This window comes from Schistosoma haematobium, chromosome ZW, assembly GCF_000699445.3.
Source record: "Schistosoma haematobium chromosome ZW, whole genome shotgun sequence".
Lineage (NCBI taxonomy): Eukaryota > Metazoa > Platyhelminthes > Trematoda > Strigeidida > Schistosomatidae > Schistosoma > Schistosoma haematobium.
This window is the reverse complement of record NC_067195.1, coordinates 79,843,335-79,871,241: the sequence shown is the minus strand read 5'-3', so window position 1 is coordinate 79,871,241 and position 27,907 is coordinate 79,843,335. Positions and strand designations below refer to the sequence as shown.

The 27,907-nt window shown below is 33.8% G+C and overlaps 1 protein-coding gene across 2 annotated transcripts; it reads left to right on the top strand.

Annotated features, from left to right (window-relative positions):
* Positions 1-27,502, top strand: EEF2K_1 (Eukaryotic elongation factor 2 kinase; the record flags this gene model as incomplete). 2 transcript variants are annotated; one of them, XM_035732171.2, is made up of 13 exons in its annotated part: positions 1-548; positions 4,321-4,440; positions 5,896-6,059; positions 8,137-8,313; positions 12,969-13,050; positions 13,668-13,745; positions 15,500-15,624; positions 17,201-17,270; positions 20,128-20,212; positions 22,292-22,412; positions 24,305-24,450; positions 26,042-26,334; positions 27,320-27,404. In XM_035732171.2, the coding sequence occupies exons 1-13, from the start codon at positions 250-252 to the stop codon at positions 27,402-27,404; spliced, it is 1,845 nt and encodes a 614-aa protein (XP_035588427.1). In that variant the 5' UTR covers positions 1-249. The 2 variants fall into 2 exon arrangements, with proteins under 2 accessions (XP_035588427.1, XP_051072600.1); XM_051212417.1 differs by having other exon boundaries at positions 8,137-13,050; positions 17,201-26,334; positions 27,320-27,502.
* Between the last annotated feature and the right edge of the window lie 405 nt (positions 27,503-27,907).

The following is a 27,907-nucleotide window of genomic DNA, read 5'->3' as shown; positions in this document are numbered from 1 at the left end:
TGATGCCCGACTTGCAACCCACAGAAAAATCTCAAACAACAAATGGTGATATATTACTTCAAAGCAAGTTCTGTTTATATCTGGAGATATTAATTGATCATAATATATTCCAAAATAGCCAATCTTTTCACAACTTTCATTCCGTAAAAATACAGAAGTCTCAAGGTTTGTCTGCAGAGTTAGTTATTGTGAAGTGAACATTGACCCTGAGAACGGTGACAATTTCGAACGAAGCGTCGTCATGTAGTTATGGCAATTTCTACGGAAGACTCTCAGTACCACTCTTCTGAATTGATAAAAGACCTGAGAACATATAGACCAAAATACCCTATACCCAAAGAGCTGATAGATGTTCGTACCGAAGAGACATTTTGTGCATATTGTGGTGTCAGTTATCTTATACTGAACGAAATAAAGTTTCTTGAAGATAAATCCGAAAATTTGAGAAAAGAATTGGAACTTGTCAGACACGAACAAAGCTCCCATTCATCGACTCCTGGGGGCAATGTTGGCTTGCCATCAAATGGTGAACGACAAGTATCTGAAGAGTGAGTTAAACTGTTACCAAATTTGGATTTTAAGACCTATTTTATATGAATTGTAAAGTTATTTTACATTGTTACCTTAAACTTCTGACAGTAGTTTAATTGCGATCGTTCTAATGTTTGGTGGTTGAATTATGAATAATTACTGTTAGTATTTGTAAATAGAGATATTTTTAGCAAGACTGGAATTTGTGGACAAACCGAACGGATTTTATTCAGTAGGTCTTGGATTTTGGCGCAAAACTCACTCATCTGTGTGGTTAAATAGCATTTCTAGATTATAACTGGTGACAGTTCATGGTAAAAATTTTACTCTTATTTCTAGCCATAATGTCTAACTCTAAATCTTAATACTAATTCATCACATCAATTTAAAACCCTCCTTTGATTCTAGTAAGTATGCGAAAAATTTCAGATTTACTTAGGCCTCTCTCAAAAGTCATTCATAAATTATAGTCTCACCGAAATTTTGAACAAACTACAAAGACCATTATACATTATGAGTTCTTTTGCTTTATCTTTGTAAAATTTACACAAACCTTTCAGATAGCTTCATTCAAAATTCAACTAATTTAGTCACTTCCTACTCAAAGTTGAGTGTTTGAGAGTTTTTTCTACAGACTACACGTTGATCTTCAAACATATTCAAGTGCATTTGATGTTTATACATTTTTGTATGGTTCTGCTGGTTTTCAATCTAGCAAATTAAATAACTGCTCAGAAACCTATTCAGACCTCAGTCTCTTTGCAAATTTAATGAGGAAGTTTGTACCCGATCAGCTTGAAGATGCCACAGGTATTCGGAGTTTGACAACGCCTTAACTAGTAACGCCTTCTACTAAGAATCGTACGCACCGAGTGAAATCAAAAGACAGAAGCTAGTAGGTCCGAAGATATATTTGATAGGCTATCAATATATCGAGGATAGACTGATCTAAACTAACTAGCGACCGAAGAGGATGTTGAGCACGACGTTCCCATTTGTGATCTGATGCGGATGCATGACCGAGCGTCTTCAGCTAGGTGAGTCGATTAAAACTAATGTGGTCAGCATCCAATGTCGAAGACTTACAGAGCTATTTATTTCGGGGATCTTTTTAGCGCTAAAAGCTTTATTATTATTTGTTAAGAAACTAAAACTGAATTGATTTAATTAAACTGGACGTTAGTGATACCAATCAATTGTAAACGTTGTATTTAAAAGAATCACTTTGATTCCATGGTTAATAACTTAGAAAATGTCTAGTAAAATGATTTTCTTTGATCTTACAGAATTGTAGACATACATAAAACTATTAAGATGACCATTACGAAGGAAGGAAAAGAGAATTATATAGGTGGTGATGAAAAGCGGCTGATATGCCTGATTATCCAAGCGCAAGTAGTTGAATCAGTTAAAGTTAGTAAGATCAGTATCGTCATCTGATACCTATAAGGTCATTTATTCTAGATTATTATCTACCACTACACAACCAGAATATAGGATACTACACAATCTAAAACGTTTGTAGCAGATAAAAATACTAGTATTACTTCAAAAAACATTATTCTGAAAAGTTGAATAGTTCTATGAAAATGTAGTCTTTGTTGATGGGAAGTGTGTTGGTTACTAATTAATAACGTTATAGTTTTGTAAGAGGTTTTATGTGACCATGTCTATCATTTTAGTTGTGAATAAATCCCAAAACGTCCATAAATATGATTGAAAAGTGTTTATAAGCCCAGAGACATAAATGAGCAATGTAATTGATTTTATAGAAACATCAACCATAACGAGGTAAAAACATATAGATAAACGCATTTTCAAGCTCTTAAATACATGATACTACTTTGTCCTTTTTCTGGTGGTAAATTTCTCATAATAGTAAAACTGAAATGATTGTCCATCAATAACGAAGAGATCTGAAATTCAACTAGAATAAAAGAATGTGTAACTATAAAAAAATTTGTAAATTCATAAAAGTTCCTCTTTGAATTTGAAAAAATGTTTTAATAAGTAGTTAGGCACTAAAATAAATCTTTGTTAAACGCGGTGTAATCTTGGAATCACTAAGCAGCACTAATCAAATAATGGATGGATAATGCTGTATCTGGTCAAAAGATTTTGGTATATCAATTTGGAATGGTTAAACAAGGTTTATTATCATTATATATAGATAGATGAGTTGACAAGGATGGATAAAGAGAATATAAGTTGTTTCCCAAGGTTCAAGTGTAAATGTAAACTAAAGTGTGCGAAAGCAATTTAAGGACTAATCAACTCACCAAATAGTGAAATTATATGACGCCAAACACTACTTATTCAGTATTCTGTAGTAAAAATGTTAAATCACTTTCATAAATAACCAGATAAAACTGTAAAGTATAGTTGACTAAAGTTGTTTTCCCCTATGCTTCCCGCTATTTGTAATCATTTTTGTTAAGATATCATGTTTTTTGACGTAAAATTGAAGTGATAGGAGCTAAAGGTTAACAAATCTAAGATTTGAAACTAATCGATATATTCATTTACTGTTGGTACAACTAATGTAAGATGATGGCGTTCATTCCGTGAAAAAAACAAGATGAAATATATTCACCGATTATTCAGTTTTATGAGTTAAATATGCTAAGAAATTAGTATTTTTTATTTACTTGTCGTCTTTTTTGTTCTTTGTCTAAAGTGCTTTTTATCGATCCTGTTTTATTTAATAATGTTAAATTAGTAATTTATATTAAATATGATAACTTGAACCAACATTTTACTGAATAAGACATTAAGTTACTATGGTCTCAACAGAATCACATCAACACGGACTGCCTGATGACATATTAACAACGTAGATGAATAACGGCTATATTATAAAATTCCAACAGTTATCATTTTATAAATGTTCATCATGATTCCATTTAGATGAATGGAATTCCTTTCATCAGATTAGTAATATTGAAGCATGAAATATACGTCCAGTCAATATTTGAAGTCAAGTACTTGAATATTTTTAAAAAATGAGATCATGAATCAATTGTTTTTAGACCACCATTAAACCTGGAAGCACTAGGAGGCCGTTTCGTCTTATTGTGGGACTCCTCAGCAGTGCGCATCCACGATCTCTCTCTCTCTCGGGATTCGAACCCAGGGTCTCCAGTCTCACGCGCGAACGCTTAACCTAATGGACTATTGAGTCGGTATCCAATGGTGTTCATGTTTAACTTCAACTAATCCACGAAATTGCGCAACCACCTTCCACTGTACTGAGGTAGATACCTTTCTCGTGGATTGGTCGAGTTTCTGGGTTCGAATCCCACGAGCGAGATCGTGGATGCGCGCTTCTGAGGAGACCCGCAATAAACGAAACGGCCGTCCAATGCTTCCAGATTTTCGATGGTGGTCTAACATCAGTCAGTTCATGATCTCAACTAAACAAAGCTTAATAATCTCGAGAACCCTTATACTGATACTTGGATATTTATCTGAATTCTGACAGTTAACATATTTTGTGATGTTTCAATGAGAAGAAAACTGTATTTTTGACATTTCATAACTTAATGTAAGCCACTTCTGAAGAAGTCATCAAACGTTCGAAATATAATTTTCTACTCATTGAGATATCCTAAAATATATTTATTGTTAACTTCCTACCCAATGGTTTATTTATTTTAAACTAAATTTTGATGTTTTTGTAGTTTTCTTGGTCTGGTTTTACTGATTACACTGTTTTTGGTAATATTTTCTACATAATTCATCTGATAATCCCTGTTCCTGTTACTATTATCGCTATTATTAATATTACAGTATTGAACGTCTATTAAATGAAAAAGCTGAAATCATCCAACAATTAGATGATGCGAATACAAAATTAATTTGTTACGAAGCTACTGAAAAACAATTTATCAAAGAACTTGCCAGAAGTCAGTAAGTCAGTTTGATTTATAGTAATATCAAACAATTTAACTGTTTGTTATTTGAAAAGTGATGACATATATTGTATGAAGGCATAAATTTAGACAAACGATAAAAAGTCCCGAGCTTGTCGAAATATCTCTGTTTGAAGGCGTTTTGTACTTACTCACTTATTCACGCCTGTTACTCCTCGTGAAGGAGCGTAGGCCGCTCACCAGCATTCTTCATCCAACCCTGTTCTGGGTAATCCTTTCCAGTCGGTATTCATTCTTTTTCATATCTGCTTCTATTTCCCGACGTAATATGTTCTTTGGCCTTCCTCTTTTCCACTTCCCTTCAGGATTCCAAGTTAGGGCTTGCCTCATAATGCAGTTTGATGATTTACGTAATGTATGTCCTATCCAATTCCATTGTCATTTCCTAATTTCCTCTTCAGCAAAGGTGTTTTGTACTGATCGAATATTGACTGATATATTACGATCGACTGAGCATATTTCTAGAGATAATAAATTCATTTACTCGAAATGTTTCTAAAATGAAACTTGTAATAGAAGGTAATTAAGACTATATTGTTTGTTTGTTTTTCATAAGCATAGCAGGATAAACGCCATACATTCCCATGATAATTATTCTACATAAATTTGTCGTTATTCATTTTTAAATTACTATGAAGCAATTAATCATTAACAAAATTTCTGGAACGTGATATTTGGTTACAAAACTGAATTGATGTTTTTAAAATTGTGCGATAATCATCTCATGCGTTTGTTGTGCCCTTTTACACTTTGGACTTAGATGGATACCTCAGAAATTCCATTCCAAACTTAGTTATCCGAATTTAATTGATATTGTTCCAAATCGGTTGATGTGTCACTAACTCTTTCCTATTTTATATCACTTTAATTCTCTAAAAAAATGTTATATCCTAAATCTTTTATTTCTGGATTTATTATATCTTTTATCTCTTCATTATCGTTGATGTCATTTCGGTTTTGTCGATTAATTTCCCTTCCTTTTGTTGATGTTTTATTATCCTAACACAGTTATCAAAGGTTTTATGTTGTCAAAAAATACAAATATGACATTAAGGACCAATCCTTCAAAAATGTAGAATTAACAATTGTTAGATATACTAACAAACTGAACTGTGAATATTTACTCGATTTCCGGCAATTCTTTCACGTATACCTTTTCATCCTACCTTTCCAAATCATATTCTCTATGTTTAGTCTTTCTCATTACTATTGTTGTTATATGATTTTGGTTCACTTGCTATTGATCTTTCCTAAACTTATATCTTTGTGTTATCTGTGTTATAACAACTTGGGCCGATGCATATGTGTGTCAAGATCCACTCTGACTATGACTTGATATTGAAGTTTAAACTATTTAATTTGATAATCTATTTTTGGGATGATCTACTATCAGATAGAGTTTTTATATCGAAAGCATTTTTTTAAAATATAGAGCTGAGGTTTCATATACTCAAGAACAACTGATCGAGCTGTTTGATTATTCAAAGAGAGTACGAAATAAATTAAAAGAGAAACTATGCACTGACAGTCTACTTCGTCCAATATTTGATAGAATCAACAGTTTAAGAGATCATATTTCTACACTTAATCAGTTATGTAAGTCGTCAATCTTTTGTGTTGCTTATCTCTTACAAAGTAAAAGATTTACGATTTAATAACTGTGATTTTGAACGATAAACTAAAGAGTTTAACTCATATTTCAGCAATTTCCGTTAAACGTCGTAGTCAAAACAGTCCCCAGGAGTTAAAAAGTTTGGATGCATACAACAACCCAGAAATTTGATTGGTATTATGTTAGATTGTGTGTTGGAGTGCTACAGAGAGCGTCACTTCCATCAAGATTGCATCTACGCCTTGTTAGTAAATGGTAATACGTACAAAACATATATCTAAGGCTTCCTTCAAACTTATGACTTATATCCAAACATTAGTGAATATGATGGTAAATTACTTATTACTTATTATTCAATTCCACACCCCAATTGACAGAGTTCAATTCACACTATGAACTAAACAACCACAATACTGGTACATGTATATAAATTTTAGTAAACAAAAGTAATTATTTATCTAAACAGTGTTTAACAAAACTATTAATTTTATGAGTGATTTTTTAAATAATAAATGAACAGTCATTCGTAGAAAAAGTCTAAACAACCAATGATCCTTCATCATTCCCTATTGTGATATACATCACTATGTATGGGGTTACATTTAAATATAATTGCTCCATTACGAAGTTTCTTTCAAATTTGTTTATTATTTACATTAAAAACACGAAGGGATCTCTTCTCAACAAATTTATGATCAAGCTGTACAATCGTATATATATGAAAATGTTTTTTTTTCGCACTAATTCTTTGAGGAAATGTGATCACGAATAACTAAGATGACGTAATTATTTATTATTTATTTATTTGAACACATAAATATTGGTATAACAGGGCACCAAATATGTATGCGCCACACAAAGATCGAAGCGAGAATAGAGTTTTCAGTAAATACTATCACTTTCATTATCATTATATTTGTGTGTGGGCTGTGATACTGCCCGGGTGCCCAAACCGAAGCAGGTGGTTTCCTTAGGGGGCCACACCCCGAGCCCTTGACCTAAAGGTCTGACCCACAAGGTAGTGGAGCATCGTGAGGAGATGCAGTCCGATGGTAGCCGGTGACCAACGATTGATTCGTACGCCATTTGTTCTCTCAAGATAGTGGAGCCCATGTGCACCATTGGTTTGAGATCCGGTTAAAGCACCGGACATTCGCTTTGTCCTCTCATTTTCGTAGACAATACCCCCGCCACGAGAAGGCAGTGGGTAGGACTTCCCTGGCAGAGGCTGTATAGGCGTGGCCGTGTGAGAGCATTTCGAGAGAGAGAGAGCGGACTCTCCCAACTCTCGGCCGTACCAGGGCATTTGGGGGGCGTAATAGAAAGATTATAATACTAGATTACGTAATACGAATAATAACAATAGATTTAGTGAATGTAATAAGATGATTAAAAATACTAGGACGAAACGGCCAGCTGTCCAGTGCTTCCAGGTTTTTCATGGTGATCTAGCTTCAATTGACTCATGATTTCAACCATTGAAAGTACTATAATATCCACAAAACTCCTGATAAAATGTTTTTGTTCTAATAATTAAAGGTCATATAGGTGTAAAAATAAATAAGGTGATACGATGAGTATTCATGAGTAAAATAATGAGAATATAAGACATAAGTAGAGGGGAGTGCAGTAATAATAATAATTATTATTATAATAAAGGCCAAGGTAACGATAAAGATAAGACAATTTTGTACGCATAGTTCTGGTTTGAGCTCATGGATGGTAAGAGCTTCGGCTATTTTTAGGAGTTGGATACGAAGAAATCTAGGTAGATTTGAACGGATCATATAAACAACCGTAAAATCAAACTGTGGATGATTAGGTATTTAAGTACAGATCTTCTAACTACTTTCCTCTCACCCTTGTAGAATCAAACTGGGACATGTTCTCGTATCCGAGTTCAAATATTCAAATATTGAAAATCGCACCAAATGGTACAAGCGATCTTAACGAACACGAGTGACTTAAAGTGATAAATTTATGGGGGGGGGAATTGGAATAAACAAATTAAATTAATTCTGTTTGAATGTTTATTATACTAATAATACATATCTATTTTAGATAATACTTCGCTTACACAATTGAATAGTCAATATAACGAGATAACTAATAAACTTGATTTAGTTACCTTGGAAAAAGATTCAGCGATTAATAAGTTCAATGAATTAGAGTTAAAGTATAAAGAAGAACGTAATAATTGGTCAGAAAAACAAGGGGAACAATTGGGTGATATATTAGGTAATATTTTTTTAAAAAATATTTTCATTAAAACAGGTCTGTGATTGGGCAGTGATTATAGATAGAGATATTCACTTACACTGACGTATATTGTAAGGTATATTTGATTTTGATTTCACTTATTGACTTCTTTGTAATTGTTCCTTTCTAATGTAAGCGTCAATTACTCGGTAGAATAATTGAATGACTATGTTTATCACGTAAGTGTCATGATCGAGTATCTAATGCTAATAACAAAGTTAACGATCGATGTCATTTAGTTGAAATCTAGTTATAACAGAAGCACTCATTAAAGTCTGATTAGAATTGGTATGATAGTTAAATTAATTACACTGAGTTTATGAAGAGCTCATCAGTACCAGTTGGCCATCTGATTTGGTGTTTTAATCTTTGCAACTTCTGTAGTCTCATCCTACACTAACAGAACCTTTCATTACTGTAATAAATTCGAAAAATCTATTATCTAAACAATTTTTAAACCAAAACATATCAAACAATCTAATACCGCATATGTCCCCAACATTCAATAATACTATCTAAATAAAGCTAATCATACCTGTGAACTGAAATGAATTCTGTAGTTATTATTTTCAGAATATATGAATATTATTATCTTTTCTTGCTGTAGATCAATGAGTGATATTTATGGAGTGAATGCTTAGGGATTTTACTATTTCAATTCTATATTTAATGCATAAATATTATCATAAGCTTGAGATGTAAATTGTATTATCAAAATCTTACAACAAACGTGTTATTGAGTGCTGAATTGATGTTCAATGCTAGACATTTCTAAGCGTTTCATAGCTCGTTTTTCCGATGTGATTAAAAAATATTTTCATTTAATAGTTGAGTTCATGAGCCAATTAAAGCTAGACCACCATGGAAAACCTGGAAGAACTGGACAGCCATCTCGTTCGACTATGGGACTCTTCAGCAGCTTTAATTGAACCATGAACTCAATGACTAAATTACTACAATCTCCACAAAAAGTAATTTTTGATAATAATCATCACGTGCTCACTAGTGACTGGAGTTCTAGTAAGAAGCCGTGGTCAGTGGAGTTCAACCGCTTCTGTTGTGAGATTGTAACTCACTGAAGACAATGGTAGATGGTGGCGGAATTTCGTGGATTGATTGAAGTTAGATAATAACACCGTTGGATGCCGGTTGGCTCAGTGGTCTAGAGGTTAAGCGCTCGCGCGCCAGACCGTAGGTTTTAATCCCGAGAGCGGGATTGTGAATGTACTCTGCCGAAGAGTCTCGTGCTGGGATGAAATAACCGTCCAGTGCTTCCAGGTCTTCCATGACGGTCTAACTTTCATTGACCATGAACTCGATGATTAAATTACAACAGTCTCCACAAAAACCTCTTTCTGGAAATATTTATTATTATTGGGTTCATTAGCTTGAATATTAATTTACAAAAATTTAGTTAAGGATCATTATTAGATATTTGATCATTTATTTCATTGGTGATCCTACTCGTTATTGATTGATTTACTCTCAAAAATAGTTGGGAAAGTGAAAGTATATACTCCGCAATGAATTTTAGATCGATTAAAACTTATGAACGAAACTTCTTATTTGGTTTTCTCTATTCGTGGTTCACCTGAAATTTGTATATGTGTATGTAATAACATTTATTCAGAGTGCTCTCAATTCTGCTAGACAACTACAGAGGGTATTTTCAACTCAATCTTTCTTCATTTCTGAATATTAATTATAAACGTAGAAACTGGGACATATGTCCATTTGTTAAAGTTGGCTCATCATATCAGTTCAGCGATTTGAAACCTTCAAGGTGAATTCCAGAACAGTTTAAGTAGTGACAGTGTCAGTGGTACTAAAAAATATTGAGCATAGATAATATGAGTCAGGAAAAAAATATTGATTGCACGGCATTAAATGTACACTATAATTTTTAGACTCAACATCCCAGAAGAAATGAAGCGCAAATGCTTAATTTGCAACCGTATTCTCACTGTAAGACTTCAGATTTTGATCTATATTACTACGTGGTTTGATAGTTTTGATACTCGGTCATCCTTCTATTTGTTGAACAGAGTTACAGTCTGAGGTTATCTGTTGATGAGAAGTGTATCTGAGAAGTTTATTAATATCTTGAAGGCCCCATATACAAACATCTCGGGTAGAGTGAGGGCATAAACCATCTCTCTATTGTTTCATTTAAGCAGTGGGTTAGGCAGGGTTGCCCAATCTCACCATTCCTATTCAACTTAGCCATTGATGACTCTCTTAAAACAGCTCCGATGAAAGTAGGTGATGGTGTTGTGGATCTGCTACCTGGAGAAATGCTTCTCAACCTTAAGCATGTGGATGATATTTTCTTACTGTAGAATAATACTCATATTATGCAATCCGCACTTAGTCACTTGACAACCAGTGTCCGTTGGTACAGCATATGTTTTGCGCTTCCTAAGTACAAAGTACTTTTACAAGACTGGCAGAACCCTGAACTTGCACTCACCCTGGGTAGTGAGCAGATAGGAGAATTTGAAAAGTTCTTTTATCTGGGTAGCTGCGTAAGTGCTGGCGGTTGCATGAGAGATGAAACCAATTCACTTATAGTGAAAGCCAGAGCAGCTTATGTCAATTTGGACCATCTTTAGCGCTTTCATGACGTTAATCTGGCTGCAAAGTTCGGGTTCACAACGCGTTAGTGAACACAGTTTTGTCCCATTCTTGTGGAACCTGACCTCTGAGTTAAGGATGTTAGACAACTCACTGTGTTTGATCACCGTTGTCTCCGAATGATTGATGACATCTAGTGGCGTCATCATTTTACTAATGTAGAAGTTTAGCAACGTGTTTTCTTATGTGACTCCTCAGCAGTGCACATCCACAATTCTGCACATGGGACTCGGACCCAGGACCTTCGGTCTCACTTATATCGACTCGTGAATTCAACTGCGAAAATACTACAGCCTCTACAAATCCCCATACAAATATTTTTGTGTTTAAGTAAATAAAATAAATGAAATTAGACCAATCCCCATTGTCGTTATTAAATTGGGTGGATTATAGAGAGTAGTTCAATGCAATGATGGTTTTGTCACAAGCTGATATTGTTTTAGCACCATTGTATTTCTTGAAACGTGTATAATATGTTTATCTTTTTTCATAATCCATTTAGACGATATGATCATATTCATTTGTATCTTCATGTTAATGTTTTAGTCGCTTTAGTAATTATGGTCCTAAGCCATTTCTTAGATTGCATCAACTTTAGATGATTTAGGAAGCTATAAGACATTTCCGAATTCATTTTCAAGTTAATTTCTGTGTTTATCTGTCCTTATTTTGGATGAATTGATTGAAGGCATAGACATTGTTTATTTCAATAGAAAGTTCCGAAGATTTAAAACTTATTAAAGGAAAATATACTCTGTGAAAATATAATTCATTTGTGCCTATGAAACTGTCCTGATGTTCACCACCAATTTTTCTAATCTACCTGGAACAATGAAAGAATGCTTCACATTCACAATTAGACTTGCTGATTGCACAGTAGAAAAATTGATTCCGGAAGCTTATGTGCTAAGATCTCATTTGTCATTAAAATAAGTTTCTTGAGAGTTTTTTTCCTATCATAGTTCTCATTAATACAGTGTAAAGATTGGTTAACAAGTTCTTTACTTACTCTGACAAAAGCTTTGTGTAACTCTCATACTGTTCTAAAATCTTTAACGTCGTTGAATGTCAGTGAATTAGGATACTGAAGTCACAATTCATCATAAAATTATTTGCCATTTTGAAAAGTAACCAAGGTGAGATATATTTCATAAACTTTGAAGTTATTATCACTTGCTTATCTGATTTTCACAAACTTTTAAGCATCTTTTAGACCAGTGAAACAGTATTTGGATCAGTTTAAAGGCTATGCCCATCTTGTCTTATGTATGAAGTCATCGAATAATTAAGCATAGAGCTATTAATGATTTTCAATACCTCATCGACATGTCAAATAGATTGTTATGGATTTGGTAATCGTCCATCTGGTAAACCGCTTTATACTTGTTCCTAAAATGAATTTTCAGATTTGATCATTACTCTTTTTTACACTGATAAACAAAGTAATCATTAATTCACTTGAACGAATTCTTGATGATCTTCATACTCTATAGTCTAAACATCGTTCGAACATGAGACATTTTAATCTGATCTCAAAAGATGATTAATTAAAGAATTTAATATCAGATTGGGTTTTTGTGGATATTATAGTAATTTCAATAGTTGAAATTATGAGTCAGTGAAAGCTAGAACACCATGGAAAACCTGGAAGCACTGGACGGCCGTTTCGTTCTATTACTGGACTCCTCAGCAGTGCGCATCCACGATCCCGACTCATGAGATTCGAACCATAGGACTTGTCGGTCTCGCGCGCGAGCTCTTAACCTCTAGACCACTGAGCCATCCGGCATCCAACGGTGTTCATGTTTAACTTCACCTGATCCACGAAATTGAGCGACACATCCATCATTGTTTTCAATGAATGACTGCCTCACAACAGACCCGGTTGAACTCCACTGGTTACGGCTTGTCACTAGAATGAAAGAATTCTCTAGAATGTCTTGAAATTTTTCTTTTTCTTCCAGTAATCGTTATTCTTATTTTTTCTTAAAACATTTCAGTATTAAAAACAAAATTAAAAGAAGAAACTAAACGTTTGGATACTTTACATGATGAGAAAAGACAATTAATATTGAATTTTGAGTGAGTGTTTCAAAACAATCTATGAATGTTACCTTTTTCACATTGATTTCTTATATTTATCAGTTGAAAATTGATTATGCCTTGGTGAACTAAATAATTATTGATTAAATTACTTATTGAATATTTTTGTATTCACAATACTGATAGAAACTATCTACTAAATTTACTACTGGTCTGTATTAGTGCACAAAATCTCTTTTGAAATTAAATCAATATTTTTATAAGCAAAGATGGATGGTGGTTAGCAATGAAATCCAGGGTGCGCGTTTCGTCCTATTTGAGACTCGTCATCTAGATGTACCTGAATCGCACAGTTGATGTTCACTCCTGGACTCAAACCTAGTACCGTCCTGGATTCCACTGTTAGCCACTATCCATCTTTGCTTAAAAAGCTTGTGACTTCAGGCAATATTGAGGCAGTTCGCACAGGATACACATATGCTAACAAGAGGCTGATCAATTGTAATCCTAAATGACGATGGGAGGATGCAAGTAAGCAACACCAGATGAATAAATCAATACCTGATTATATGCAAACTACCTAATTCTTTGATGTTTCATAGACTACTTATTCTACTCAGTAGTATATATTATGCTTCATGAATATTTTTAAACAGACAAAGAATAAATTATCTAAAAGAAGAAAATCAATCATATGCTCATGAAAATATAAGTTTAAAAGAAAAAATTTCAAGGTAAGTGTTTTGAAAAAACCGATTGGGTTTTTGATTTTTTTTTTGGTTACCGGTTATATTTCTATTCTGTGCTAGAACTAGATTTAAACCAAGGATAAGATATTCATTTTTCAAAAAAACAATGTTTTGTATTGATGACTAAATCTTGAGTAACATTAACCAAGAATAGTAAAACTTGGAGTGCCGTGTGGATTGATTACTTGGTATTAAAAAGGAAGATAATATCGAGTCAATTTATTCTTTATTTTCCACTTTGGTTCAGCTTTTACAAAGTATTTATTAACAGTTTAGGGAAACTATGGTGAAACTGTACGACACTTCCAAGTTGTGGCTGCTTCGAAAATTACCTTGAAATTTTTTTTACTTTTGAGCACCGAAATTATTCATATTTAAGATTTAATCAATCCTAAACAAATTTGGGCCTAAATTCACAGTCCAAAAATGGAAGACCGATAAGGACTAGTAAATCACTGTCTAAGCATACAACTACTATACGCAGTTCGACAGTTAGTGACTTCATGTATATGTGCAAAACATTAATCTAATAACCGATGTCTTCTACTATTCCGCTCATACCTCAATCACTGTGAAATAATGAAACAAATAAAAGTCACGTTGTTTTCCATCTAATGACTCATTTTTTTTAATGTTACTATACTTCTAACACCACATTCTTTTTCACTTGGTGATCTCATCATATGTGAACAACATTTCAGAGGTATGTACATCATCATGTCATCTTTATATCAGTAGTCAGCTGATTTACAGCAGATTTAAGTTGGTGAAAGTTAAATGGGATCAAATTCATTTGAACCCAAATTTGCAAACCACTTTATATCTAATAATTATCTAAATATTAATTCCTAATTGAATATGCTTAAAGTCCAATGATGTTAACAAAGTAAAAAATCTGACTATTCGAAATCGCTGATTGTACTGTTTGGTACAATAAATTGATCATTTATGTCGTTCAGTTTTAAAGAAATATTCTCATGAACGAGAACACAATTGGGGATAATCGAATGTATTTAAATGCATCATAGTAAAATCTGAGAACCATACAGTAAATAGTTAATTTGCAAAATATTAGTCAATTGTCTCAAACTTGCAAATGTCAATCAATCGTCTCAAACTTCATTGTTCTCATTCTCTCTTCTTCAATCTTCTTAACTTTCTGCTGCCAGTTATTTCAATTGATGCCACATACTACTTATATCTATTGACACCAGTAGTATACACCACAATATCATCAAACGGGGAAAATCGTATTAGATTAAACTGTAACTATTGTGAATCGCGAGGTGGCTACTCTAAATTCTACCGATTGACCAGCTTCAGATATCCCAGTACGACCCCATTACTGTACCCAATCTCCAATATATCAGAACACAAACCGTAGATGAGAAATTGTTTATGGGGTCAGGAGCAGAATAATGATTTACAAACAAATGCATATTTATACAGTTAGGATTACTATAAATATTAACCAACCGAAAAATGACACGTGAAATAGTATTGACCAATGGGAAAATGACACGCGGAATAAATATTGATCAGTAGGGGAACGACCAATAGGAAAATGACACCATTTAACGTTCAAGGGTAGCATTAGACTTAACCGGATAATTGTTTTTGGGATATTTTTCTGAATATCCCAACAGTAACATGGAGTGATCTACATAGTTTTCAAGCCTACCGTTTATCAATTGTTTTAATATTGTTTTATATTTATGATATATAATTTCAAATTACAGTTTAGCTGAACAATTAGATAATCAGTTACAAAAACATGATCTTACTGAAAGAAACTATAAAGAAAGAGAACAATGTTTACTAAACAAGATGACCAATATTTCTGAAGAATTAACTAGGATCAAAAGTAAATCATTTATAATAAAATGAATTTATAATATAATTCAGTGGCAAGATTATAATTTATGAACGAACCAATCAGGCATAAGATAACAGGTCTTGGGTTTTGGCGCGAAATTCATTCATTCATTTGGTTAAATAGAGTTTTGACATTATAACTGATGTCAGTTCATGATAAAAACCATAAATTTAATTTCTAACCCTAACCATCAACTGTAAATCATAATGATAGTTCCTCACATAGGTTTATAATCCACATTTGGCTTTAGTTATTAAGTGGACACTCCCAAGGTCAGTCTAGCATTGCTCAAAGATCGTCCATAAATTATAGTCTCACCAATTCAGTTACTTGGTAAAGTTACACTTGATTGTAAGTGATGGAGTTTGAGTCAACATTCCGTTGGTCGTATGTTGAATATCTAATATATTAAGTCAATTGCATTAGAAAAATTGATTACACATGATAAACAGTTTAAAAGGTTAAATAAACTTGTTTAGTTTGTTAAATATCTTCATCATAACCGTAAATCAATTTAAAATAATTTTTGAGAAATCACTTAGAAACGGAGAGTTTCTTTAAGCACTATTTAATGGACGACATTTGAGAGAAACTAAAGGAACCTCAAGGGTGTATTTCTAATTACTAGGGCTAAATGACAGTTATAAATCAGTGTGAGCAATTCGAATTACGATTTACAGTTGGTGGTTAAAGTTAGGAATTAGATTTAATGTTTTCATCACGAACTGGTATAAGCTATAAGGCCAGAACTCTACATATCCAAATGGATGAATATATTTCGCGCCAAAATTCAAGACCTGTTTTCGTATACCTGGTCGGTTCGTCCATGAATTATAATCCAGCCGACTTTCTAGTTTTTGGCAGTTCTTTGGTTGATGTGCGTTTGAAAGCATACCACTTTGCTAGAAAGAACTTATTGAGCCTATTTCTGTTTAGCTTCTGTGGACGCGCACTGCTGAGGAGTCCCATACTAGGACGAAACGGCCGTCCAATGCTTCCAGGTTTTCCATGGTGGTCTAGCTTCATTCGGCTCACGATTTCAACTAGTGAAGTTTATAAAATCTCCACAAAACCCTTTCTCATAATAATCATCTGCTCACTAGTGACTAACCTCAAGAGACACTCCTGGAGTTTTAGTGTGGAGCCATGACCAGTGGAGTTCAACCAGGTCTGCTGTGAGATATCAGCTCACTGAGGACAGTGGTGAATTTGCTGCTCAATTTCGTGGATTAGTTGAAGTTAGACATTAACACCGTTGGATGCCGGCCGGATCAGTGATCTAGTGGTTAAGTGCTCGCGCGCGAGACTGACAGTTTCTGGGTTCGAACCCCATGAAGCGGGACCCTGGATGCTCATTGCTGAGGAGTCACACAATAGGACGAAATGGCCATCCAGGTTTTCCATGGTGGTCTAGCTTCATTCGGCTCACGATTTCAACTGGTGAATTTTATTTGTCTATATGCATGATAGACGTAATACAACAGTGTATGAACATGCACCTAGTTTACTCTTAATTTTAATTGTGTATTATTTGAATAATGCTTAACGTTTGAATTTTATCTAGAAATGAATGATCAGTTGAATTCAGCATTGGAGACTAGTAAACAAGAGATATTTGAGTTGAAGACCATCAAGTAAGTTACTCTATTTTTTGCAACAAGGATTTTCAATTTTTTTTACAATTAATTATTATACTTTTTAAAGTTGACTTTTACCCAAAACTAATATCAGCTGACAAAACACCATGAAGAATTAGATCAACATTTCGCCTTTGTTTAGTACTGAAGAGTGTGCACTTATATATGTACATGGAGCTGAAATCAGCTCTAAACTTTCAGTCTTACAGTAACTGAAAAAACGGAGACGTTTATGACTAACTCAAAAGTAGATATATGTAAACTGTTTTAACTTCAAGTTTACTAGCTGATAATTCCTCAATATTTACGGTTTGTTTCTACAATTAAACGAACTTTGTTGATGATACTCATCACAGGAAAGTTATGACAAGTTCAACTTTCTGTATGTCGTCATAGTGTAACTTAAACAATATTTCGATTGTTCTATTGTGATACACTGCCACCAAACTCTGATCAAAACATCATCTACTTTTACTTACTGCTCTTACCCCTTGTGGAGGGGCATAGGTCGCCCACCAATACTCTGCATCCAACCCTGTTCTGGGCTGTACTTTCCAGTTGCTATTTATGCTTTTCATATCTGCTTCTATTTCCCGACATAATGTGTTCCTTGGTCTTCCTCTTTTTCATTTCCCTTCACGATTCCAAGTTAGCGCCTGCTTCGTGATGCAGTTTGATTATTTCCGTAATGTATATTTTACCAACCTCCAACAAATTTTCCTAATTTCCTCAGCTGGAAGCTGATTTATTCTCTCCCACGGTAGGTTGTTGCTGATGGCATCCGGTCAACGGAAATTGAGTATTTTACGTATACAACTGTTTATAAATCCTTTTTTTCTTTTTTGATGTTGGTTGTAGTATTTCTCCAAGTTTCATCTCCATACAGTAGAACTGTCTATACATTCTTATTGAAGATTGTGACTTCGATATTGTTTGACAGTTGCTTTGAATTCCAGTTGTTCTTCCAATCCTTACCTTTACATCTGCATCAGATCCTCTTTGTTCATCGATGATGCGGCTGACCAGGTACGTGAAAGTTTCCACCTCTTCCAGAGTTTCTCAATCAAGTGTGACCGGGATGGTGTTCTCTGTGTTGTATTTAGGGATGTACATGTTGAAGCCTACTGACGCAGAGTCTGCTGTTGCTACACTAGTTGTCTTCATCTGCATTTAATCGTGTGTATGGGATAGAGAGAACAGGTCATCTGTGAAGTCCGAATCGTCTAGTTATCGTCTACCTGTCCGCTGTATTCCGAGCTTGCTGTCAAATGTCAGAGTTTTTATCATCCAGTCAACCACCAGAAGAAAATGAAAGGGAGAGAGTAAACAGCCTTGTTTGACTCCGGTCTTCACTTGGAATGCATCTGTTAACTGTCCTATATTCACAACTTTACAGTCTATTCCGTCGTATGAATTCCATATGATATTGACGATTTTCTCAGGTACACCATAGTTTCTAAAACGGTTCCATAAGGTTCTCTTATCCACATTATCAAACACCTCATTATCAAGGAAGTCGATGTATAGTGACGAATTCTATTCAACTGCTTGTTCAACAGTGATCCATAGTGTTATGATTTGGTCAGTGCACGACCGGTACATACGGAATCTGACCTGTCAACTATCCAAATTTACACAAGTAATATTCTAGAAAGAAAGTGTTTGCAAAATGACATCTGTTCACAGGAATTTCAAACAGTTAGTGGAAAATTCAATTTCACTAGATTAACCAAGTTTGTCCACATGAAATCTGTTTTTATTTACTTTGTTTATTAATATGATGATCAGTTCAACACTTAATACTTTGTAAGTTAAAACTTTTAATTAGAGGTTAAGTCTGTCATTTTGTTGAAAATAGAAATTAGTCAGAGCCTTAAATGTTCAATTTCAATTTCTTAGGGTTACTAAGTTATAATTTTAAATTTCCCAGCGAAATATTGATTCTCTTAAAATAGTGCAACAAAATGGGTATGTATAAGACTTTCTGCTAATCACCTTCAATTATCTAACTCTAAACAGTTATTTTATTCATGTTATTTATTTGAACACATAAATACTGGTACACGGGGGCACCAGATACATATTTGGTTTGTGTGAGGGCTGTGATATTGCCCGGGTGCCCAAACCGAAGCAGGTGGTTTTCTTAGGAGGCCACACTCGGAGCCTTCGACCTACAGGTCTGATCCACAAGACAGTGGAGCATCGTAAGGAGATGCAGTCTCATGGTAGCCGGTGACCAACGACTGATTCATACACCATTTATTCCCTCAGGATACTGGAGCCCATGTGCACCATTGGTTTGAAATCAGGCTTTTTCAACTCTCCTAGGTGAACTTTCCATGTCCACCAACCCGGTTAAGGCGTCAGATATTCGTTTTTCATCCTCTCAATTTTGTAAACAACACCCTCGCCACGAGAAGGCAGTGAGTAGGACTTCCCTGACAGAGGCTATATACGCGTGGCCATGTGAGAGCATTTTGAAAAACAGTGAGCGGACTCTCTCCACTTACGGTCGTACAAGGGCATTTTTCTGTATAATATGATTCCATATAATTTTATCAAAGCACTCTGTTTGTTTTGTGTTTGAGGATATAGTCGCTAACATTCAATCTTTGAAAATCAACTATTCAGATTCATATTTATAAATAACCTAATGATTAAGAATCAGTTGTGACTCTCTTTTGATTCTAATTTCAATCTCACAATCACCTAGATGAATATGTATTTTTGTCAATTTCTTTGTTATTTATAATTCAATTAAACAGTTATTTCTCCTACAAAATAATAACGTTTTCTTTTTTACAGATTTTAATGATAATTATTCCTTGTCTTTTTTTGTATTTTGTACATCAAGAGATTCACAGAATGAAATACACCGGCAATTGGAAATTAAACTTCAAGAAATGGAAAAAGAACTCAATGCTCAACAGTATAATAGAGTAAACTAATATATTTATTAGTATAGTGAGATTTATAGAAGTTGTAGTCTCTCTCTAGCCTAAATAGCGAACTGATCATTGTCGGACTATCATTGGAAACCAAGAACTACTGGAAAGCTGATTCATTCCAGTATGAGACTCTTCAACATCGGGATCTATGATCCCACTACAAAGGATCGAATATATGATCTCCGTTATTGGCTGCGAATGTTTAACCTTTAGGCCACTGAACCGGCATATGTTTGCTTATATAATTTTATTTTAATATTCAGTATTGACTTAATATTTATCCTTATATTTGAGGTTTACCAGTACGAGAAAAGCAGTGTGATGATACTGATAAGTCTTGCTAATTGAACGCTATATTCGTTTCCTAAGCTATTCTGTAACCCCCAAGCTAGAACTATACAGCGACCTGAACACGAAAGAAAAGGACCAAAATATGCGAGAAGTACTTTACTCCAGGGTCCATTTTAACACAGAAAATATAGGGTTTTTATAACATTTTTAAAAGTCCTTGGGTTGCTTGTAGACTCTGGTATGCTACTAAACATAGTAGCAGTATAGCAATCAGCCAATCAGAGCCTCTACACGTGATGTTTCACTTTGATATTTTTGGCTAAAACTTCAAGCGAGCGCTGATTGGATGAAACACCTCTTAGTGTTTCCTGATCCTTGCTTGTCTTTTGCAAGAAATTTTCTGGATCACTCCAACAGATACTTATAAAATTTGAGTAGAACATAGCTATTTTATTTATATTTTAGCGAATTCATAAATAGTTATCCTTTGAGAAAAAATATAAGTGACGTGTGTGCAATAGATTTCAAGGCGTTTGTTGAGATTTGTTAAACGCATCTTAATAATATTGACTTTGATTACTTCTAATTTTTCGAAGATCCAACTATAGACTTGAAGTAGGTGAAGCAAAACTCCATTCTGATAATACTTAAAATCTTCTGGAAATCTCAAATACAAACAAGAAACTTTGAGACTTACTTATTATCTGGCAAATACAGGTTAAATTTTTCGGAACCAACCTATTTTGATATTCACTTTAATGAATAGTTGTCAATGTAGTTAACTGTATTGACCAATTAGTTTGTTTAAATAACTCCTGGCACTATTTTAGGCAACGAAACATCAGCAAAGATACAAACAACCTCGATCTGTATTTGTCATCTCATACCGTCTATAGTAGGGGTTAGAAATTCAAATCAAATATCGATTATACCACCGAATAGTTTGTTGTATTCGGTTGCACGACTGAACATCGTATGTTTGCTTTTGAATTATGCTCATCTGCAATAAAACTATCTAGACATGAAGTTCCTCAGTAAATAATTAAGTCCTTTGACAAATTTATAAACACGGGTCAAATAACGAAGTGACCTAGATATTTACACTTCGTAATCTCTTTAGGCCGTTGGGTTGAAATTTCCCCAGTTTTCACTTCCTAGTTCCTTGTGATAAAACGCAATCCAATGTTTGACATAATCGTTTAGTCATTCTCATGTTTCCTATTTGGTTGATATCACTGGTAACGATTTTTTACTGGAAATATATCTGGGAGATAATCGCTGTTTGATGCATTGGGTGGTGTCTAGTGTTTCATTTAATTTATAATTCTGATAATGGAATGAGAAGATGGAGTTTATCAAGTTACGATGACTGACCATGTGCCAAAATAGCTTCAAAAAACAAATGAGGTTAAAAGACCCAATAAGAGCAGTTAAAAAATAACCATTTTCAATTATCAATCCCAGTTAAAAGCAGTAATTGGAGTGATCTAAATCCCACCAGTGATTTTATCTATCGATAGGTAGAATTCGATCAGTAGCTTGAATAACCCAATGGTACATATAACTTCAGACTTTGAAACTAGGTGACTTAAGTTTGTATCCACAAGGGACAACCCATTTCCACAAAATTACGTCTACGCCATGCTGACAAGTTCTAACTACCAAGAAATTTATGTCAAGAAGATTTTCTGATGAGTTCCTTCAGCTACTTAACATCAATCCAAACGTTTTAGAAAGATTATCCAACTGAATTGTTTCTTTGTTTTGGAATTGTTATAGGAGTTGACATTAGAGAAAGAATTCAAATTATCATTGGAGAAAAAAGAACTGGAATTGCAACAAATTAAAAGTCAAACAAATCGAAAAATTGAACAACTGACATCAGAACTTAAACAAAAAGGTTGGTGGTTTTATTTAATTTTTTGAACAATATTTGCAGTTTAATGAGTTACAATAAAACGGTTATTTTCAGAGAGATATAATTCCTAATTATAAATTTTCATGTTTGCAATAGTATGACCAACATTTTGCCAGTTATATTCAATCCAACAAAAGATCGAGTTCGTATGGATCACTTTATACTTGTTTTGATAATAATTATGTGTTAAGATTTATAACTGAGGTGGATGCGTTTCATTGTATTGAGAATGTAGTTTGAGCTAAGTAGTTTAACTACAAAGTATTCATTATCATTCTTCTGCATGATGATGTCGTTCAGAATAAAATAGAAGCTTCTTAATTAAACTAACGAACTCAGGCAACACAATACAGTCAATGATGATATGTATTTTGTAGTGGACAACTGTCTATTTAAACACATAAATTTAGGTAAAAATGAAGACCAAAATAAGTATACGCCAAACAAAAAAGAAAATGAGATTATGAAGAAATAGAGAAAGGAGAAGAGGCATTATCAAGTAAATAAATGAGTAGAAATAAGTGAACGAGAATATATTATAATCCTAAACAAATACAACCAGGAATTCTTTTAGCTAAAGAACTTCGTTTCACTTTTATAATGAATATAAATACAGACTACAACAGGATTCTCATTGGTTTCTATAATGAGCCATGTCTGATAATATTTAGTCGTAAATAATAACTTCTACTATTTATGAAACTATGATTTCCACATAACTTTCAATAGTGTTGCGAATTAACTTTGTCGTATAGGTGCTAAATGATTGTAAAGGCCTAAAGTAGAAGAGGAACAGTATTATTCTAGTGTTTAGATTGTTTCGGATCAAGTCGTGTTTAAATTCACAAGAAAACCATAGCCAAACAAGGGGTTGACAACTTTGAACCTCACTCTACCTATTTCAATCTGAACAATATCTCTAGCCGTTGCACAGTAAAATTGACTCTATTGATTCGCTACAAATTTCTTTTAGGTAGTTTGAACAAATAGTAATGGTATATTTACGTATATAAATCATTAGCAACCTAAAATTCCGGTAATCATCTAACAGACTGTCATTTGTTAATACGATTAAAAAAAGTATTTCTGGATGTTCCTAAATTTTCAAAACTACTTTGTGTTTGAGATTGATTATATCAAGGAATATACAGAATTGATGATAACCTAGTTTTTATATGATGTAGGCAGAGTAAAAGCCATCTTGAGATTATTCCATGTTTAAAAGATTGGGTTTATTACTGAACACTGAAAAATAGAAAGCTATGTATCGTTGCTTATTGCTAACTAAAAAACTCTTCAACAATTAATATTGTGTAAACTAGATATTTATAACCATCAAAGTGTGAAACACAAATAGGCGTGATTATAATTTATGCATAGGTCTTGGATTTTGGCGCGAAATTCATCCATCTTTTTGGTTAATTAGGACTTTGGCATTTTAGCTGATGCGAACCTTAAATCTAATTCCTAATCTTAACCATCAACAGTAAATCATAATCCTAATTCCTCACATTGGTTTATAACTCTCATTTAGTCCTAGTAAGTAAGTGTACATCCCCAAGTTCATTTTAGCATCACTCGAAGGTAGTCCATAAATTGGTCTGATCCAAAAATCTAACTAGTTTCAAGTTATGTATGGCCAATCATGCTGTAATTAGGAATGAATTGCTTTGCTTTTTAGTGAACATTCGTAGGGTCAGTTCCAGTCCACAGTGAGATCTTATTAGTTGACAATTCAAACGCTTAACTTTACGCAGGAAATATTTGCTTGTTTCAAATAACTACTCTTATTGCTACTAAGAATACTAATAGTAATAACACGTACGAGTGTTTTTCCCTTATCAAAATTCATTTTATTTTTTTTAATCCTTAAGAAAGAGAAAACATTGTTTTGCAAGAAGAACATCGCCGTATTATGGAAACGATGAAAGAGGAAATTAACCAATTGACTAATAGCGTGAACAATTCGGATTCCGTTCGAGGAGAACTTGAAAATCAAATCCAAAAATATCAACAAGAAGTTAGGAACCTCGTCTTTAGTGTTTTTTTATTAATTAAGATAATCGCAGGTGAAGTTTCACAGTCAGGAATTTATTCTAAAGGTTGTTTCGTACCGCATATTATTTAAGAACTAAAACGAAAAATTAGTAAGTGGATCTAATTTGATTTCCGGACATAGTCAGCAGGAATCTCTGAAGCTAGATTTTACGCTAGATAGCAGTCATTAACAAGATGTAATTGAAATCTTGACGAAACTTAGGTTGGTCGCTGCACAAATATATCAGTAGTAACGTCTCAAACGGTGAAGCTGGGTAGTGTAGATCTGAATCCTATAGGGAAAACCACTTCTATTAGCACTGCATACAACGACTGTTGACGAGTCCAAAGCAGCACGAAGCCTACTCCTAAAGTTTCCCACCGACCTAATATATTAACAAGGAGCATGCGAATTTCAACAACCAACCAGTGGACACACTGTAGCTTGATCGATAACATTTGCTCAGCATTAAAAGACTAGGAAAACATTTTATTGGTCACCACTGTGATTATAAATGCTTGAAGTTTATCCTCAGATTCCTCACTATAAACAACGAACGAGTTATGGGTGAATGATTCTGAAGAGTACTACAGTCAAAAGATAAACTATCTTATTTTAAGTATGAATAAATGTCCTTTGTGTAGTTTACGATTCTTCCATTGTTAGAGAAATATTACTCAAAGAATTATTTATTTTTATGTACATTTGACATAAAACATCGTAGTTTGCAGACACTTGGTAATTCACATGAGAATAGTCAGTCTCATCAACTAGTTTCAGTTACACCATTTAATCAGTCTCACTGAATATCACTCAAAATTGACTGTTGTGAAATGTAATCAAGACACATACAGCATTGATCATGTAGTCTCACTAATGTCTTTTTCATCTTCATTTAATTAAAACAAAAAATAATCTCCAAAATTTACACTTGATTCGAATTACTTTCAGCGTTTGATTGTCTAAGGAGTTAGCTAGGATATTAGACTCATATGTTCTTCAGAACCTATCTAATCTTTGTTATCGTGTTGAATTATAAGGTCTAGTACATCTGAATGTGATACTGAGGGTATGTTGGAACTAGAGTTTGATGAGTAATAGTGTACGTTGCCAATGTCGTCTCGTTCCACCACAATAATTGATTTTATTGACAATTTATAATATTAGGACTAGCAAGCAAGATGATTTAGTTTAACAGTGCACTGCGAAGTGTAAAACCTTAGTAAGGAAGTTTGAAGACTTTCGCCAAGCCCTCAGTCCAATTCTTCTTAGTGAACAAGTACAGATCCGTGTATACGACCTACGTTACACACTAAAGTAGTGTGATAAAACCCAGCTGGGCGGGCCGGAGTTAGTTGAATGAGTATCCCATTTAAAAACCAGTGTTTAGAGCTTAGGTCTTTCCGACATCAGTCAAATATACTCTGACACCAACGTGTATTACTCAGCTTGACGGCTATGCTGGATAAATTCTCGTCAGTAGAGTTATATCAATTGTGGCTATTTTGATTATCTAGACATTTATCAGTTAGACTATCTGTAGAATGTTAATAACTGATCACCGTGTTTCTAGGTTAAACAACTTTACGCTACAGTTGAAAAAGAATGTTGGGAGAGAGATGAATTAAACTCTGTATTGGCTGAAACAAGGGATCAGTTAATGAAACTAAGTAATTCCTCAAAGGAATCTGAATCAGATCAGAGACAATCTAATTTGCATGAAAACCAAGAAGATAGCCATTTATTACCACCAATATCTTCATCGTCGGTAAAGTCTGAACAGTTTACCAAACGTACTCTTCCAAAAAGTTCGAAGACTTCTAATTCTAATAATGGTATTGCAAGGCGTTCTTTCCAAAACTTTAAGTAAGAATTTACAGACGAAATTACTCAGTAACAATTTATATTGGACAGACTGTTGGATGAATCACATAAAAACTGCTCTTTGTATCTGTAAACCATGGGTTACTCATTTATCGTCAATATCAAAACCATATGCTCTACTTAGTTAATACTGGTTATAATTTGAATCATGAACAAATATCATATCAATACTTAGCTTGAGACTTTGGTAGTATACTCTACAGTTGGTATATGTGTGTGTGAGTTCGAATTCTCCCTGTAAGATAAACGGATCGTTATCAAGAAAGATGGTTCATCTAAGGTTATTAGTTTGTTAGATAATTTACACTATAGATTTTTACTCATGGGTCGCTACAATTGTTTTACTTCAAAAATCATAACATGGGAATGGTAGTTTAGTATTTTTGTAGCGTTAAATCAATAGGCAGCAAACTGTTTCACATGTCCTATTTTGAACGAATGTGCAGTACCACAAATCGACTGAAATCGTAACATCAAGAATATTTATGTGGCACGTTAGCAAACAGTTCATCGAGAGTATTAGCTTCTCTGTATTTGACTATAAATACATACAAGAATGAAGGATTGGTGCTTCGTGAAGGATTTTCTTTTAGATGTACCAGGCTTGAAATTATTATGACTAACGATACTACCAAACTACGCAAGATAAAACATTAAAGGTTATACTCAGACAGAAGTCATTAATTTTCTCATCTTTTACTGTGAATTTAAGATTAACATTCTACTTCACAGACCACAGCAAAAATCCCAGAAAATCTAACTTGGAGCTGGGCCCTAGTAAGAGTAAGATCACTGATGAGTTAGATAGTTTAATATGAACTAAAGTGCATATTACTAAACTTTCAAACATCCTCTAATTATAAATTCCTCTTCAAATGGTATCAATTTATATTTTAATTGATCGCCTATAATCAGTTTGAGAAACGTATTATCTAGATATTTCGTTTGTTGTATCTGTATTTAAAAGGAATATAAAAGATACTTCTGGATTGGCTGCTACACGAAGACAAATTGCTGCCATTATCTCCGCAACAAAGTTCCGAAGTCAATGACTAAAAAGTAAACTAAGCTGTAGATGAGATTTTTAAAATAGCGTTATTACTTACATATTTTTTTCTTTTAATCTAAAAGTTTAATGTACTCCTAGTCTTCACTACAATGACATCTTACATAAATAGGTGGTTACAAGCAAGGTAGGGAATTTTCAAATAAATGAAGTTGCTTTAAGACATTCCACACTTCGTCGAAAACCGATTGTAGTTCAAGTATGTGTCTTATGGAGGTGTCAACGTAGGGTAGATACAGTGAAAATACGTGGTTGTTAGTTGGAGCCAAATAAAGGACATGTGACTTAATCACTGTGATTACATTTGTTCGATATTAAGACCAAAGATTTATATTTACATTACAAATGTACTTAATAAGTTGCTGATAAAAAGGGGTGACTAAACAAAACGATAACTTACTAAGATCAAATGTACTGTTTGAACAGGGTGTACTTTGACAATAATTGTCCAACCTGTATTCTAGCAAAGGAACCATTTCCACGCTGCTG